The sequence below is a fragment of the Pseudophryne corroboree genome, chromosome 2, assembly GCF_028390025.1.
Source record: "Pseudophryne corroboree isolate aPseCor3 chromosome 2, aPseCor3.hap2, whole genome shotgun sequence".
NCBI classification, from domain to species: domain Eukaryota; kingdom Metazoa; phylum Chordata; class Amphibia; order Anura; family Myobatrachidae; genus Pseudophryne; species Pseudophryne corroboree.
The window spans coordinates 998,098,384-998,113,326 of NC_086445.1; the positions used below are offsets into that span (position 1 = coordinate 998,098,384).

The 14,943-nt window shown below is 49.9% G+C and overlaps 2 protein-coding genes across 2 annotated transcripts in view; one reads left to right on the top strand and one right to left on the bottom strand.

Annotated features, from left to right (window-relative positions):
* Positions 1-8,550, bottom strand: part of RCAN1 (regulator of calcineurin 1) — a 157,535-nt gene extending 148,985 nt beyond the window's left edge. The window contains exon 1 of the mRNA XM_063956521.1: positions 8,262-8,550. Within this exon, the coding sequence (XP_063812591.1) occupies positions 8,262-8,477 (216 nt within the window). The 5' untranslated portion in view covers positions 8,478-8,550. The remainder of the gene's footprint in view (positions 1-8,261) is intronic.
* A 1,158-nt stretch (positions 8,551-9,708) lies between these two features.
* The window catches only part of CLIC6 (chloride intracellular channel 6), a 144,577-nt gene continuing 139,342 nt past the window's right edge, over positions 9,709-14,943 (top strand). The window contains exon 1 of the mRNA XM_063956524.1: positions 9,709-10,374. The gene's annotated coding sequence lies outside the window, so the exon portion shown is untranslated. The remainder of the gene's footprint in view (positions 10,375-14,943) is intronic.

Sequence of the window (14,943 nt, forward strand, 5' to 3'; positions counted from 1 at the left end):
CTACAGGCAGGGTACCAGAAGCATCAGCAGAACCATGTTCCCCTCAAGCCTCAGGGGTACCAGGTTAGTAACTGGGTGAGGGAATGGTGCGCCTCTGCAAATGCAAATATTTTCCATCCCTCCCTTGTTTATCGCCTAATGCATACTGTCACACTAGTCATCTTCCAGGCAATAGTGTTCCCCCTAGGATGAGGCAGGGGCAGGGCGCCAGAGTTCGGGGGCGGCCATGCAAATTAGGGGGCGTGGCCACGTCCCCTGTCATTTTAGTGGGGGGTGCGGCTTCCCCCAGCTCTCTCCCAATGCGTGAATGGATGCCGCTTGCATGCGCACAGCATCTTTACACGCTGGGAGGGCAGGAAGCGGGTGGCTGTTCTAGCAGGGCGCCGCAAAAGGGGCAGGACGGGTTTTGCCTTCTAAAAAATGGGCAGGGCGCGGCGCCCTGCTAAAACAGCCTGGAGTGAACACTAATAAAGGAACAGTTGTATTGGATTAATCACAGTGCTCCCTCATTATCACGCAGCCCAGAACCGGCGTATAGAGGGTGGCATGTAATGAAATTAATAAGTTTTACAGTAAAAAACAAACAGCTAGGCTAATTTACCGGGACGTGGTCAATTTACCTACAATCAAAATCCCGACAACCATTGACAGACGGTTAAAATCCTGACAAGGTCAAAATACCGACATTTAAAATGTTGACAGGTCAAAAAGTCAAGATGAGTTTATCATTGAAACCAACTTGTTCATACATCCCAGTGGACCTGGAGGGGGAATACCGTGCACGTAGCATGGCGAACGCAGCGGTACACTTATACAGTGTCCATGTTGACATACAGCCCTCCGGGGGGGAAAAAACAATGAAAAACTTGTGTCAATTTTTTGACCTGTTGACATTCTAAGGGGGGAATTCAACTGACTTTTCAAACAATTGAATAGCCCCCTAAATATCGGTATTTTGACCTTGTCGGTATTTTAAATGTCAGTATTTTGACCTTGTCGGCATTTTGATCATTGGGATTTTGATTGCAGGTATTTCATACTAAACCCAATTTACCAATTAGCTGACAAACATGAGGATCTGCATCCGCAAAGTCCAAAACAGCAGAGAAAGGCTCGATGTCTCATCTATTTGGAGTATTTAGGCTCCGGGCAGAGCGATACCATACAAAGGGTGAAGAGAGAATAATGGGGCAGATGTACTAAGCTTTGGAAAGTGTGAGAGAGAGAGAGAGAGAGAGAGAGAGAGAGAGAGAGAGAGAGAGAGAGAGAGAGTGTATCAGCCAATCAGCTTCTGTAATTTATCGAATACAGCCTGTAACATGGCAGTAAGAAGCTGATTGGCTGGTACTTTATTTCTCTCCATGGCTTAGTACATCTGGCCATATAGGATTTTATAGTAGTTGATGCCCAAAGATGAAATGTGAGAATTCACCCAAGACCACCAAAGATAAAATTCTTTAGTCCAATGTCTACCCCTAGCACATATATACATACACGAAAGACATATTAAAAAATAACGTGTGACCAGCGCAGACATGTATGATTAAGTATCTGACTTTTCTGAGGTAAAACCTGACAGGAGACCTTGTACATCCCTCTCTGTTATCTCCCTGTGCTGGGGAATAAACAGAGATTTTGGAATTCTGACTTTTACCTCAGAGTCTAAGGGAAAGAATGAATTAGCTGCCAGGCTGCACTGATGACATTTGGTGAGGCTATAGGGTAGTAAAACCACACTTATTTTTGCATGCACCTCCAAGAGAGGCACGCCAGAATAAGCTATTTATTTCCTACCCGCTGTAATACCCGGGAGTGCGCTCAGAAACATATTGCGCAGGGATCCTAAGGAAGAGCCTTTTTCCTCCTCCATTTTCTCAAACTGCAACTGAAGGACTATCTGAAGGTCTTGGAGAGCCACCTGTTAGATTTCAGCATCCAAATGGTGGAGATACGGAAGGATTCATACACAGACCACGCTGTGCGGACTGACAGATTATCGGTGGGAGCCATGTTTTTGTACAAGCGCTGAACACTGGGCTGCCCGCACTGCAGCAAAAGCTTCTTTCCACTGTATCTGCCTATTGCAGTGGTATTTTGGGGCCACAGTAGCTGCCTCACTCTCTAAGCCCCGGAAAATGGGCCTGTAATACTCACAGCTCCCAAGACCCTCACTGGTTTAGCCCCAAACTAAGACCATCATTGGTTTGGCCACAAACCACCATTCTACATAAATAGAGTTGAGCTTGGGAGTCCATTTTTCCATTTGGCTAAGCATACAGTCTGCGTGGGCCCCGGCACCAGCCCATAGAGAACAGTCCGGCTGCTGACGCTGTTGTTACTGTTTAGTACATCTCTGTAAGACATTTAAACAAACGCGCTTTTCTCTCACGATGCAACATAAAGGACTTCCTTCGCTAACAATTATCACAGCTAACAATTTGCAGCAAGCGGAAGGTCTAGCGACTGCTGCCATAGAAACCCCACATACTGTCCTAACATGCCCCTCGTAAGATGTTTTTCCCTACGTGTACCAGTCAGTGTCATCCAGCCAGTCGTCAGCCATACTCAGGGGAACACAGGTGAAAATATATTTTACGTCAGGCAGGCAGACGACAGGGACAAATCACAACCCCGTCAGCAGAGCTGTTCCACGAGTCGGCCCAGGTGGATATATAGACTTACACTTATGATATACAGGAATTACCGGGGCAACTTCTTTTTTTTTTCCAGTGTTTGTACATAACATGGAAAGCTACCAGGATTAGGTACTTCCGACCGGACACCCATGCAGGCCAATCTAGAGTCAGCGACTTGCGGGGCTGCGCATCGCTATATACACGGAGAGCCTTTTTGCAGATGATACAAAGATATGCAACAGGGTAGACACACCAGGAGGTGTAAAACAAATGATTGATGACCTAGGTAGGCTTGAGAAATGGTCAAGAACGTGGCAACTACAGTTTAATGCTAAAAAATGCAAAATCATGCACTTGGGTCTCAAAAACCCAAAGGCTAAATATAGTATCAAGGGTACTATAATGGAAACTACTGAGGAGGAAAGGGATTTAGGAGTCACTATTTCAAGTGACTTGAAGGCAGGAAAGCAATGCAACAAAGCAATGGGAAAGGCAAGTCAGATGCTTGGTTGCATAGGGAGAGGAATCAGTAGCAGTAAAAGAGAAGTGATAATGCCACTGTATAGGTCATTGGTACGGCCTCATCTGGAATACTGTGTCCAGTTCTGGAGACCATATCTCCAGAAAGATCTAAATACATTAGAGAGTGTACAAAGAAGAGCAACTAAAATGGTGCATGGCCTACATCACAAAACTTACCCAGAAAGGCTAAAAGATCTTAACATGTATAGTTTGGAGGAGAGAAGGGAAAGGGGGGACATGATAGAAACTTTCAAATATATCAAGGGTCTTAACAAAGTTCAGGAGGGAAACATTCTTCAAAGGAAGAGAAGTATTAGAACTCGAGGACATACACTGAGACTGGAGGGGGGGGGAGGTTCAGGGGAAATTTAAGGAAAAATTACTTCACAGAAAGGGTAGTGGATAAGTGGAATAGCCTCCCATCAGAGGTGGTACAGGCTAAGACTGTAGAGCAATTTAAACATGCTTGGGACAGGCATATTAATATCCTTACAAAGAATTAAGGTTCAAAAAGGGTTGAGATTGCCTAAAGGATAAAAAAAAAAAGGGGCAGACTAGATGGTCCAAGTGGTTCTTATCTGCCATCAAATTCTCTGTTTCTATGAGATGTGTGCTTCATTTCTGAACAATCTAGTAAGATTGCTTAGAATTTATGCACACGTCGCTACGTGTGTATGCCCCTTAACTCCAGAGGGTCAATCCAATTAGGTGCAAGTTGACAAAATCAAGTTTGTTTAATGAAATGCAGAAAACATCGATTGAATGTGCGCGAAATGTGAGATCCAGTTAGAAACGACAATTTGCGGTAATTGCTGCGAGGTTGCACAACTTTTCTACAATATTGGGACCCTGGAGAAGTGCATGAAAAAGGGTGGAAACCATCCCAGACCCCAAAATAGTGGCAACTGAGACAGCAAGGCCACAGAGAAAGTGTTAGTAGCCACAAGGAAAGCAATGGAGGTTTTTAAAAGGCGTCACATGGGTGATTTTTGCACTGTTCATTACTGGTCGAAAAAGGATAGCATTCAAGTGTTTTATAGCAAATTAAAGTCTTTCCAGCATTTTGTCTGAATAGTAATTTTTCACTTTTTTTAATCAGTTTTGTAAAAAGTTAGAATAAACCCTTTTACCTCTCATCGGCAAGTTCAAAAAGACCTGTTCCACATCATTTACACCTCCTCATCCCACATCATGTCCACTTCCACGTCCCACATCCCGGAACCCATTACTGAGCAACTCAACTGAAAGCGGACATGTCTTTATTGCCCAAATTACGCTCTTACACCCCTCCAGGTGACTGATTAGTCATTAGGGGGGTTTACCCCAGGTTCTGCACTGTGGGCACATATCATGTTTGTAAGCAAAGCAAAAAAGCAAGCAACTGCACACAGCCATACTGCAATGCAGGTGGGGCAGATGTAACATGTGCAGAGAGAGAGAGCGTTAAGATGCCCATACACTAGTGCGATTTTGCCCGATTTCATCCGATTCCAACGTTTTGTTCCGGATGAAACCGGACATATCTCATGTGCTTTACCCTCCGATCCAGTCCCGTGAGCATCAGATCAGAGCCCCTAGATCGGAAGTACTGCACTATAGATATGTTGGATCCCGCAGGCATGGCTGGGATCACATATGATACATCGTATGCAAAAGGGCCGCATAGGTTTGGGTGGGGTGTGTTCAAACTGAAATCTATATTGCAGTGTTAAAATAAAGCTAACATTTGTGGGCTACATGCAAAAGCAGACAGTATTTACCCTGCACAGAAACAATATAAATGTATTTGCTCCCCTTACATGGCAACATGGTTTGTTCCAGATATAACGTTACTTGATTTTTTGCTTTACTTACAAAAATTCATCAGGCCCTGCGTACCGACACTTTTACTTTCAACTAAAGAGTTTCCCTAATCCTTTCACCTTCTCGAGGGGGTGCACACAGAAAAAAGAAAAAAGTCAGAAAAAGAAAGGCGAGTTCAGCATTGGATCGCAAATGTAATTTGCAGCGAGAGCACCATGAGAACGGCTCACGGGACCCAGCTCGCACCTAAAAAGATGGACCCCTTATGAGAGTCACTGCAACATGATCACAGATCAGTTCATCATACAGACCCCCGGTGTTTTTGCAATATACCAAACTGATCTTCTGTTGCATTTCAGTATAAACCAAAGTGTTTTACCAAATCCTTACAGTAATCCAGTGGTTTCCAAACTTTTTTGAATCACGGCGCCCTAGAATATCAGAATTTTTTTCACGGCACCCCTAGGCCAAAAATTTCTTATTGAGAAATTTAGAAAGAAATATTACATTAAGTAGATCGTCACGTAGTGATGAGCGGATTCGGTTTTACTCGGTTTTACTCGGTTTTACTCGGTTCTCAAAACGGCATCTTATTGGCTCACGGATGTCACGTGTTTTGGATAGCCAATAAGATGCCGTTTTTGAGAACCGAGTAAAACCGAGTAAAACCGAACCTCGCTCATCACTAGATAGGTCATCCTTAGGGTCAGTTGTGTGGTGAGGGACAAGATTTGCTTCTGTTTGGCCACATATTTTATGACTGGCAGCCACCAGCACTGGTTTTGCCTATTGTATTGACCATGAATAATTTGAATTGGTCCTGGACCACCAACCCAGGGCACCCCTGCAAGTGTCCCGAGGCACCCCAGGGAGCCACGGCACACAGTTTGGGAACCTCTGCATTAATCCTTTGCTCACATTCGGACCTTGAAATTCTATATACTTTGAAATGTTTCAGATCCTAATGCAGGATATACTGTATCAGAAATACCCCTTGCATTGGATCATGTCACACAAGCGATATACAGTACACTGAACAGTGGTTTGCAAAGTGAGCAGAAAAGAAAAGGAAACTTTGATATATTCCGGATTAAGTTTCTATAATGACATTTGGGGAAGCACTTAATATTGGCTGCACAAAAGATGCATTATCATTACATATTGTAGCTCTAATGGGCCCTACAGACTGGGCGATAATACTGAGAGATATGAACGATCTCATTCATTAATGAACGAGATACCATTCATATCCTTCAGTGTGGAGGCACCAGCGATGAACGGTGCGCAGACCCGCGCTCGTTCATCGCTGGTGCCCCGTCGCTTGTGCATGCAGGCCAATATGGACGATCTCGTCCATATTTGCCTGCACTGCTATGGAGCCGGGTGACGGGGGGGGGGGGGGGGGGGGGGAAGTGAAGAAACTTCACTCCCCCCATCACTGCCTGCCCCCCCCCCCCCTCCCCACCGCCGGGTCGCCGTCAGGCAGCTCGGCGGCAGATCGCAAAGTGTGTAGGGCCCATTAGTAGTAAATGACTGTGCCCCTCCCCCGGATCAGAGGTGGACTCAATGCTGATGCCTGCGGATCTCAGCGATTTCTTTGCATGCGTGAGATGCGCTGCGCATGTGTGGCAGAGAGGATTTGGACACACGTAGTCAGTGTGCATTTATGCGAGGTAACGGGAGGTGGCTCGTCAAATGGGGGAGTGGCCTATGCATTTCTTGGGCATATCCCTGCCAGCAACTGCGTTCTGATTCGCAGTTGTACGGGTCCCAGCATCTTAGTGACCGTCTGTCGTTCTGAGCCGCCGCAGGGATGCTGAGAAGCTGCTGATGCAACCGAGGCGCGACCAATGTTGCAGACGGTGCGTCTAATTCAGACTTGCAAAATCCTTTCTCTAATGGGCAAAACCATGCTGCACTGCAGGTGGGGCAGATGTAACATGTGCAGAGAGTTAGATTTGGGTGGGTTATCTTGTTTCTGTGCAGGGTAAATACTGGCTGCTTTACTTTTACGCTGCAATTTAGATGTCAGTTTGAAAACACCCCACCCAAATCTAACTCTCTCTGCACATGTTACATCTGCCTACCTGCACTGCACATGGTATTGCCCATTAGAGAAAAAGATTGCTGTTGCGATCAGGTCTGAATTAGACCCTTTGTATGCAAGCGGCAGATTAGAGATGCCACCCTTGGGCACCTCTGCACAGAATCCCAGTCGCTGTGGCACTGGCATAGTTTCATGTCCACCCACTAAGCCAGGCCCTGCATTCAGCAATGCCCGCTGGCACTAACACAATCATGAGCCAGTACTTTATCTTGTGTACCCCACATGCATAGCAGCATCTCCCATCCCTGTGCATACAGCAGAGCGGTCCCCCACCCCCTCCACTATACCAAGCAGAGCCATACCCCTATACACACAGCATGGTACCCCCATATACACAAGGTCTCTCCTCACTGATATATACTGTTATACCCCTATATACACACACAGAGAACGGTACCCCCATATACACACTGCAGAGCTGTACCCTCATACACACCCTGCAGAGCGATGCCCCCATACACACACTCTGCAGAGCCGTTCCCCCCACACACACACTGCAGAGCTGTACCCCCCATACACACACCCTGCAGAACTGTACCCCCACACACCCTACAGAGCTGTACCCCCCCACACACACTGCAGAGCTGTACCCCACACACACACACACCCTGCAGAGCTGTATCCCCATACACGCACACCCTGCAGAGCTGTATCCCCATACACACACACACCCTGCAGAGCTGTATCCCCATACACACACACACCCTGCAGAGCTGTATCCCCATACACTCACACACCCTGCAGAGCTGTATCCCCATACACACACACACACACCCTGCAGAGATGTACCCCCACACACCCTACAGAGCTGTACCCCCCCCACACACACACACTGCAGAGCTGTACCCCCCCCACACACACACACACCCTGCAGAGCTGTATCCCCATACACACACACACACACACACACACACACACACACACACACACACCCTGCAGAGATGTACCCCCATACACACACCCACCCACCCTGCAGAGCTGTACCCCCATACACACACACACACACACACACACACACACACACACACACACACCCTGCAGAGATGTACCCCCATACACACACCCACCCACCCCTGCAGAGCTGCACCCCCACACACACACTGCAGAGCTGCACCCCCATACACACACCCTGCAGAGCTGCACTGACAGCCTAGGACAGACAGGCCGGGTAATAGGATGGAAAGATCGCTCACCCTGCAGCGCCCATCATAGAAGACACTGACGTCCAGGTTGCAGCAGATGACAGCAGTGGGCAGGGAGCGCAGGTCTATATCCTCCATGTCTATATCCAGGAAATCCCACTCGTTCCCGGCCAGCTGGGAGTTCCGGGCCTCTGCGCACACCCCTAGGTGGGCTGCGAACTCCCGCAAGGCCTGGTCCATAGCGTCAGCAGCACCGCGGCCCGGCATCAGTCACAGTGACAGCGGCGAGCGGCTGCGGGGGGAGGGGCTCTGCTTCCGCCGCGGTCTCCCTCTGATACAATGTATCAACTTCTCAATTCACTGCTGACGTCACAGAGCCGTCGAATGTGGGGGAGCAGCGACACCTACCGGCGGCTTGCTGCAACTGCAGCTGTCAATGCGCTTCTAGGCTGCTGCTGCGGCACAACTGCAGATAAAAGACATTGGCCCTCATTCCGAGTTGTTCGCTCGTTATTTTTTTTCTCGCTCTCTTTCCCTCACACAGAACAAAGCCAGGGAGATGCACTAAAGTGGACGGCCCGCCGGTACGCCGTAGACATCGAGGGGGTCATTCAGAGTTGTTCGCTCGGTATTTTTTTCTCGCAACGGAGCGATTAGTCGCTAATTGCGCATGCGCAATGTCCGCAGTGCGACTGCGCCAAGTAAATTTGCTATGCAGTTAGGTATTTTACTCACGGCATTACGAGGTTTTTTCTTCGTTCTGGTGATCGTAATGTGATTGAAAGGAAGTGGGTGTTTCTGGGCAGAAAATGGCCGTTTTATGGGTTTGGTGTTTGTGCGAAAAAACGCTACCGTTTCTGGGGAAAACGCGGGAGTGGCTGGAGAAACGGAGGAGTGTCTGGGCGAACGCTGGGTGTGTGTGTGACGTCAAACCAGGAACGAAACTGACTGAACTGATCGCAGATGCCGAATAAGTCTGGAGCTACTCAGAAACTGCTAAGAAGTGTCTATTCGCAATTCTGCTAATCTTTCGTTCGCAATTTTGATAAGCTAAGATTCACTCCAGTAGGCGGCGGCTTAGCGTGTGCAAAGCTGCTAAAAGCAGCTTGTGAGCGAACAACTCGGAATGACCCCCATTGGCCCTCATTCCGAGTTGTTCGCTCGTAAGAATTTTTCGCAACGGAGCGATTAGTCGCAAACTGGGCATGCGCAATGTTCGCAGTGCGTCTGCGTCAAGTAAATTTGCAAAAGAGTTTGGTATTTTACTCACGGCCTAACGAAGAAATGTAATCGTTCTGGTGATCGGAGTGTGATTGACAGGAAGTGGGTGTTTCTGGGCGGAAACTGGCCGTTTATGGGTGTGTGCGAAAAAACGCTTGCGTTTCTGGGAAAAACGCAGGAGTGTCTGAAGACACGGAGGGAGTGTCTGGGCGAACGCTGGGTGTGTTTGTGACGTCAAACCAGGAACAAAACTGACTGAACTGATCGCAGTGGCAGAGTAAGTCTCGAGCTACTCAGAAACTGCAAAGAAATTTCTATTCGCAATTCTGCTAATCTTGCGTTCGAAATTCTGCTATGCTAAGATTCACTCCCAGAGGGCGGCGGCTTAGCGTGTGCAATGCTGCTAAAAGCAGCTAACGAGCGAACAACTCGGAATGAGGGCCATTCATCTTCCAGCACATCACTTACAGGACCTGGTATGATGAAACAATGACTGGAGATGATTGGCTGGTACTTTACCTCTCCCCAAGCTTTGCTACATCTACCCCATATAGTCTGGAACTTGGCAGTTAGGAGCTGATTGGATGGTACTTTATCTCTCTCCACTTTTACACTATTGGATTTCCCTTTTCATGGCTCTGTGGAAAACCTGGGAATACGGATGATATCACTGTACGGATGTTGTCGCTTGAAGAAGGGGCACGATTTAATCTTCACACTAGCGCCTGTGTGAATTTACATATATTTTACTTTCCCGTATGTGCGCCCATTGGCTCCTCTCCATTGACATGCCACATTGGCTGGTGGGTACATGTGATACTGATGAGCTAAGAACCAAAGGATCGCCTCCCATCCCACAGCGCTAGGCCAGAGGCTTATTAAGAGGATGTGAAGTCTCCGTCCAGGCACGCTCCTCTCCAGCCAGCAGCCGAGCAGTGCAGTAGTAAGTAGATACTATGCTAGAGTTTACTATGTGATTTTCCTACTGCGCTTGCACAAAACACAGAGAAAATGGGCACGTGCCAATGATGGAGTCCGGAGAGGTAAGTATTAAAGAAATGGGTGCAGGGTGTGCCCAGTTGCCCATGTGTAGTGTTCACAATGCACCCATTATAGATACACCAGTGTGCTAGACCCAGGGCCATAGCCAGGTTAAGAGGGGCATGTTTACAGGGCATACTGTACCCAGGGCCGTCTTTTCGTATGGGCTCAATGGGCTCTTGCCCAAGGGCCCCAGGAGTATAAGGGCCATAAGCTGATAGCTGAGGGTCTCCTCTTTCCAGGGGTATCAGATTTTTGAAAATCGGCCCTGGGGAACCGGAGATATCTGACTTGAAAGCAGTGGTCCCCATCCAAGACTGTTAATTGCTCTTCCCAGCCAGATATCTCGGGTTCTGTCTGACTTAGAGTTTTTCTGAGAGTATACTCCAAAAGCTGGGACTCTCCCCTTTTAGTGGACACTGGCAGCTTGTCTCTACTATGCTCAGAACCAGAGAGATCAGCCTTCCAGCAGCAGGTCCCTGCTCCAGCCCCACACGCCTTTTAGATTTTCGTTGGTGAATTGCTCTGGCTCCTGAGCATCCCCAAGTCCCCAGAACCTTCTGAAAAGTGGGACTCTCTAGTTTTTATCCCATTCAATGCTAAGAAATATAGTTTCATGAACTTGAGATATCTGCAGGCAAGCAAGCTGCCCTCCCACCGGAAAATGATAAATATTAAGCCCACTACACTATCCACCCCTCCACTACGTATTAAACACCCCATACCACCCTGGAAGTCATGTACCAGGGCTTCTTAATTCACACCAATGCCCCCTTCTACAGTGTAGCCAGTGGCGTAACTACTGCCCCCGCAGTCCTCGCGGTGGCTTGGGGGCGAGGGGCTGCGGGGGCGCCACTGATTTAGAACAGATTGACATGCGGACGAGCGTCCGCATGTCAATCTGCGATCTCCTCTCCCTCCTTGCTGCGGTGCCTGCTCCCCCGGCTCTCCCCCCCCCCCCATGTGTTGGAGGGACACGAGCGCATCGCGCGTCTCTCCTGTGTCCCTCCTGGCTCTCCCCCGGCCGGTCTAAGGAAGCAAGTGCTGTTCGTGAGCTCTGATTGGCTCACGAACGGCACTTCCTTTATTAGACAGCTGGGGGAGAGCCAGGAGGGACACAGGAGAGACGCGCGATGCGCTCGTGTTCCTCCAACACATAGGGGGGGGGCCGGAGGAGCAGGCACTGGGGCATATACCCGGCACTGGGGACATATACCTGGCACTGGGGGGGCATATACCTGGCACTGAGGGCATGTACCTGGCACTGGGGGCATATACCTGGCACTGGGGGCATATACCTGGCACTGGGGGGGGCATATACCCGGCACTGGGGGCATGTACCTGGCACTGGGGGCATATACCCGGCACTGGGGGGCATATACCTGGCACTGGGGGGGCATATACCCGGCACTGGAGGCATATACCTGGCACTGGGGGGTAAGCAGGCACTAGGGGGGAATATCTGGCACTGGGGGCATATACCTGGCACTGGGGGCATATACCCGGCACTGGGGGGGCATATACCCGGCACTGGGGGCATATACCTGGCACTGGGGGGGCATATACCCGGCACTGGGGGCATATACCTGGCACTGGGGGGGAAGCAGGCACTGGGGGGGAATATCTGGCACTGGGGGCATATACCTGGCACTGGGGGCATATAACTGGCACTGGGGGGGCATGTACCTGGCACTGGGGGCATATACCTGGCACTGGGGGCATATACCTGGCACTGGGGGGGAATATCTGGCACTGGGAGAATATCTGGCACTGGGGGGGCATATACCTGGCACTGGGGGAATATACCTGGCACTGGGGGGGCATATACCCGGCACCGGGGGCATATACCCGTGACTGGGGGGGCATGTACCTGGCACTGGGGGGGGGAAGCAGGCACTGGGAGGGAATATCTGGCACTGGGGGCATATGCCTGGCACTGTGGGGGAATATCTGACACTGGGGGCATATACCTGGCACTGGGGGGGGGGGAATATCTGGCACTGGGGGGTCATATACCTGGCACTGGAGGGGGGGGGGATATCTGGCACTGGGGGCATATACCTGGCACTGGGGGGGAATATCTGGCACTGGGGGGGAAGCAGGCACTGTGGGGGAATATCTGGCACTGGGGGGGGGGGGGGGGCAAATTCCTGGCACTGTGGGGGAATATCTGGCACTGGGTGCATATACCTGGCACTGTGGGGGAATATCTGGCACTGGGTGCATATACCTGGCACTGTGGGGGAATATCTGGCACTGGGAGCATATGTGGCACTGGGAGCACGGCCCTAGCAACAAGCACTACCCCCTAGCAACGAGCAGGACACCCAGTGCATGAAACCCCTGGCAACGAGCATGACACCCTGAGCATGAAAACCCCTGGCACCGTGCATGGAACCAAGAGCACGAAACCCCTGGCAACGAGGAGGTAATTTAAAAGTAATTGGAAGCCTTACTGTAGAACTTAATGTGTAATGGGCATTACGGTGTGTGGCATAATGTATCACGGACATTGCGGTGTGTGTCATAATGTATCAGGCATTACGGTGTGTTGTATACTATATCACGGGCATTGTGGTATGTGGTATAATGTCTCAGGATCATTGTGGTGTGTGTCATACTGTGTCACAGACATTGTGTGTGCTATAATGTATCAGGGGCATTGCAGTGTGTAGCATAATGTATAACTGGCTTTGCGATTCCTGTCATAATGTGTCACAGGCATTACGGTGTGTGGCATAATGTGTCGGGGGCATTACGGTGTGTGGCATAATGTGTCGGGGGCATTACGGTGTGTGGCATAATGTGTCGGGGGCATTACGGTGTGTGCATATTGTGTCATGTGCATTATTGTCAGTGATCGCAAAAACGCGCCATGGCGCGTATTTTACCCAGAAACAGCCGCCCGGGACTCACATTTAGAAGATGAGCGGGTCCCACAGGACGCGCTCATCTGAATATGTGTTTGCATGTGTTAAGCCTGTCAGCGGAATGCAGGAGGTGACTGGCTGTTTCCTCGGCCAATCACCTCCTGTAGTCTCCATCCAATCACAGCCTGCAGCATCTCCCGCTTTGAATCCTGCTCCCCGCCAGCACATGAATCTGTGCTGCAGGGCTGACAGACTGGCCCCGCTCATCCGGCTCCACTGCCGCTCTGCCGCCAGCACCCTCCTCTGCGACTGGGAGTACAGCTCCGGATCTGCCCGCCGCCACCCCCCTACCCGGGACCCGCTCAACGCCCCACCGAGACCCGACAACTACCTTCCAGCAGGAGCCGTCCGGGCTGCGCAGCTCCCGCTGTAGGTAAGCAGTAGACAGTGCTGCATCGCCCCGCTTCAACTGGAGTAGCTGGTGCAGATGCGGGATGTCCGGGGGCTGCAAGCTCCGTGTGTGCAATGTGAGGCCGCTCAGAGTGTCAGGGCCTCACTGACACCATTTTTCTGACAGCACAGTGCAGTGAGTGCACTGGCACAAGTAGCCAGCCGGCGCCGCAGCATGAAGGAGCTATCTGTGAAATCGCAAGCAGAGGCTGGCAAGAAGGAGCTCCTCCGATCGCTTCCCCTGACGGGCTGGCCACTGCTAAATATACCAGTATATCAGTACAACTGTGCAGTGACACTGACTTTCCCATTGCACCTGGGGCTCCACTACTTTGACACAGTTGGAACTGATTATCGGTATATTTAGCAGTGGCCAGCCCGTCAGGGGAAGCGATTGGACGAGCTCCTTCTTGCCAGAGAACAGCCTCTGCTTGCGATTTCACATAGAGCTCCTCCAGGCTGCGGCTACTACAGGCGCAGGCTGGCTACTTGTGCCAGTGCACTCACTGCACTGTGCTGTCAGAAAAAATGGTGAGTGTCAGTGAGTTGCTGCTGGGGGCGGAACCACTTGTGTCAAACGGCCCCTTCGTGCAACTGGAGGTGATAAGTGAGTGGTTACTGCAATGTGCCTCAGTGCTCTACCAGGCGCATTGTGTATAATAACGTGTTCTACCTGGCGCAATGTGTATAATAACGTGTTCTACCTGGCGCAATGTGTATAATAACGTGTTCTACCTGGCGCAATGTGTATGATAACGTGCTCTACCTGGCGCAATGTGTATGATAACGTATTCTACCTGGCGCAATGTGTATGATAACGTGTTCTACCTGGCGCAATGTGTATGATAACGTGTTCTACCTGGCGCAATGTGTATGATAACGTGCTCTACCTGGTGCAATGTGTATAATAACGTGCTCTACCAGGCGCAATGTGTATGATAACGTGCTCTACCTAGTGCAATGTGTATAATAACGTGCTCTACCAGGCGCATTGTGTATAATAACGTGTTCTACCTAGTGCAATGTGTATTATAACGTGCTCTACCAGGCGCATTGTGTATAATAACGTGTTCTACCTGGCGCAATGTGTATGATAACGTGCTCTACCTGGCGCAATGTGTATGATAATAACGTGTTCTACCTGGCGCAAT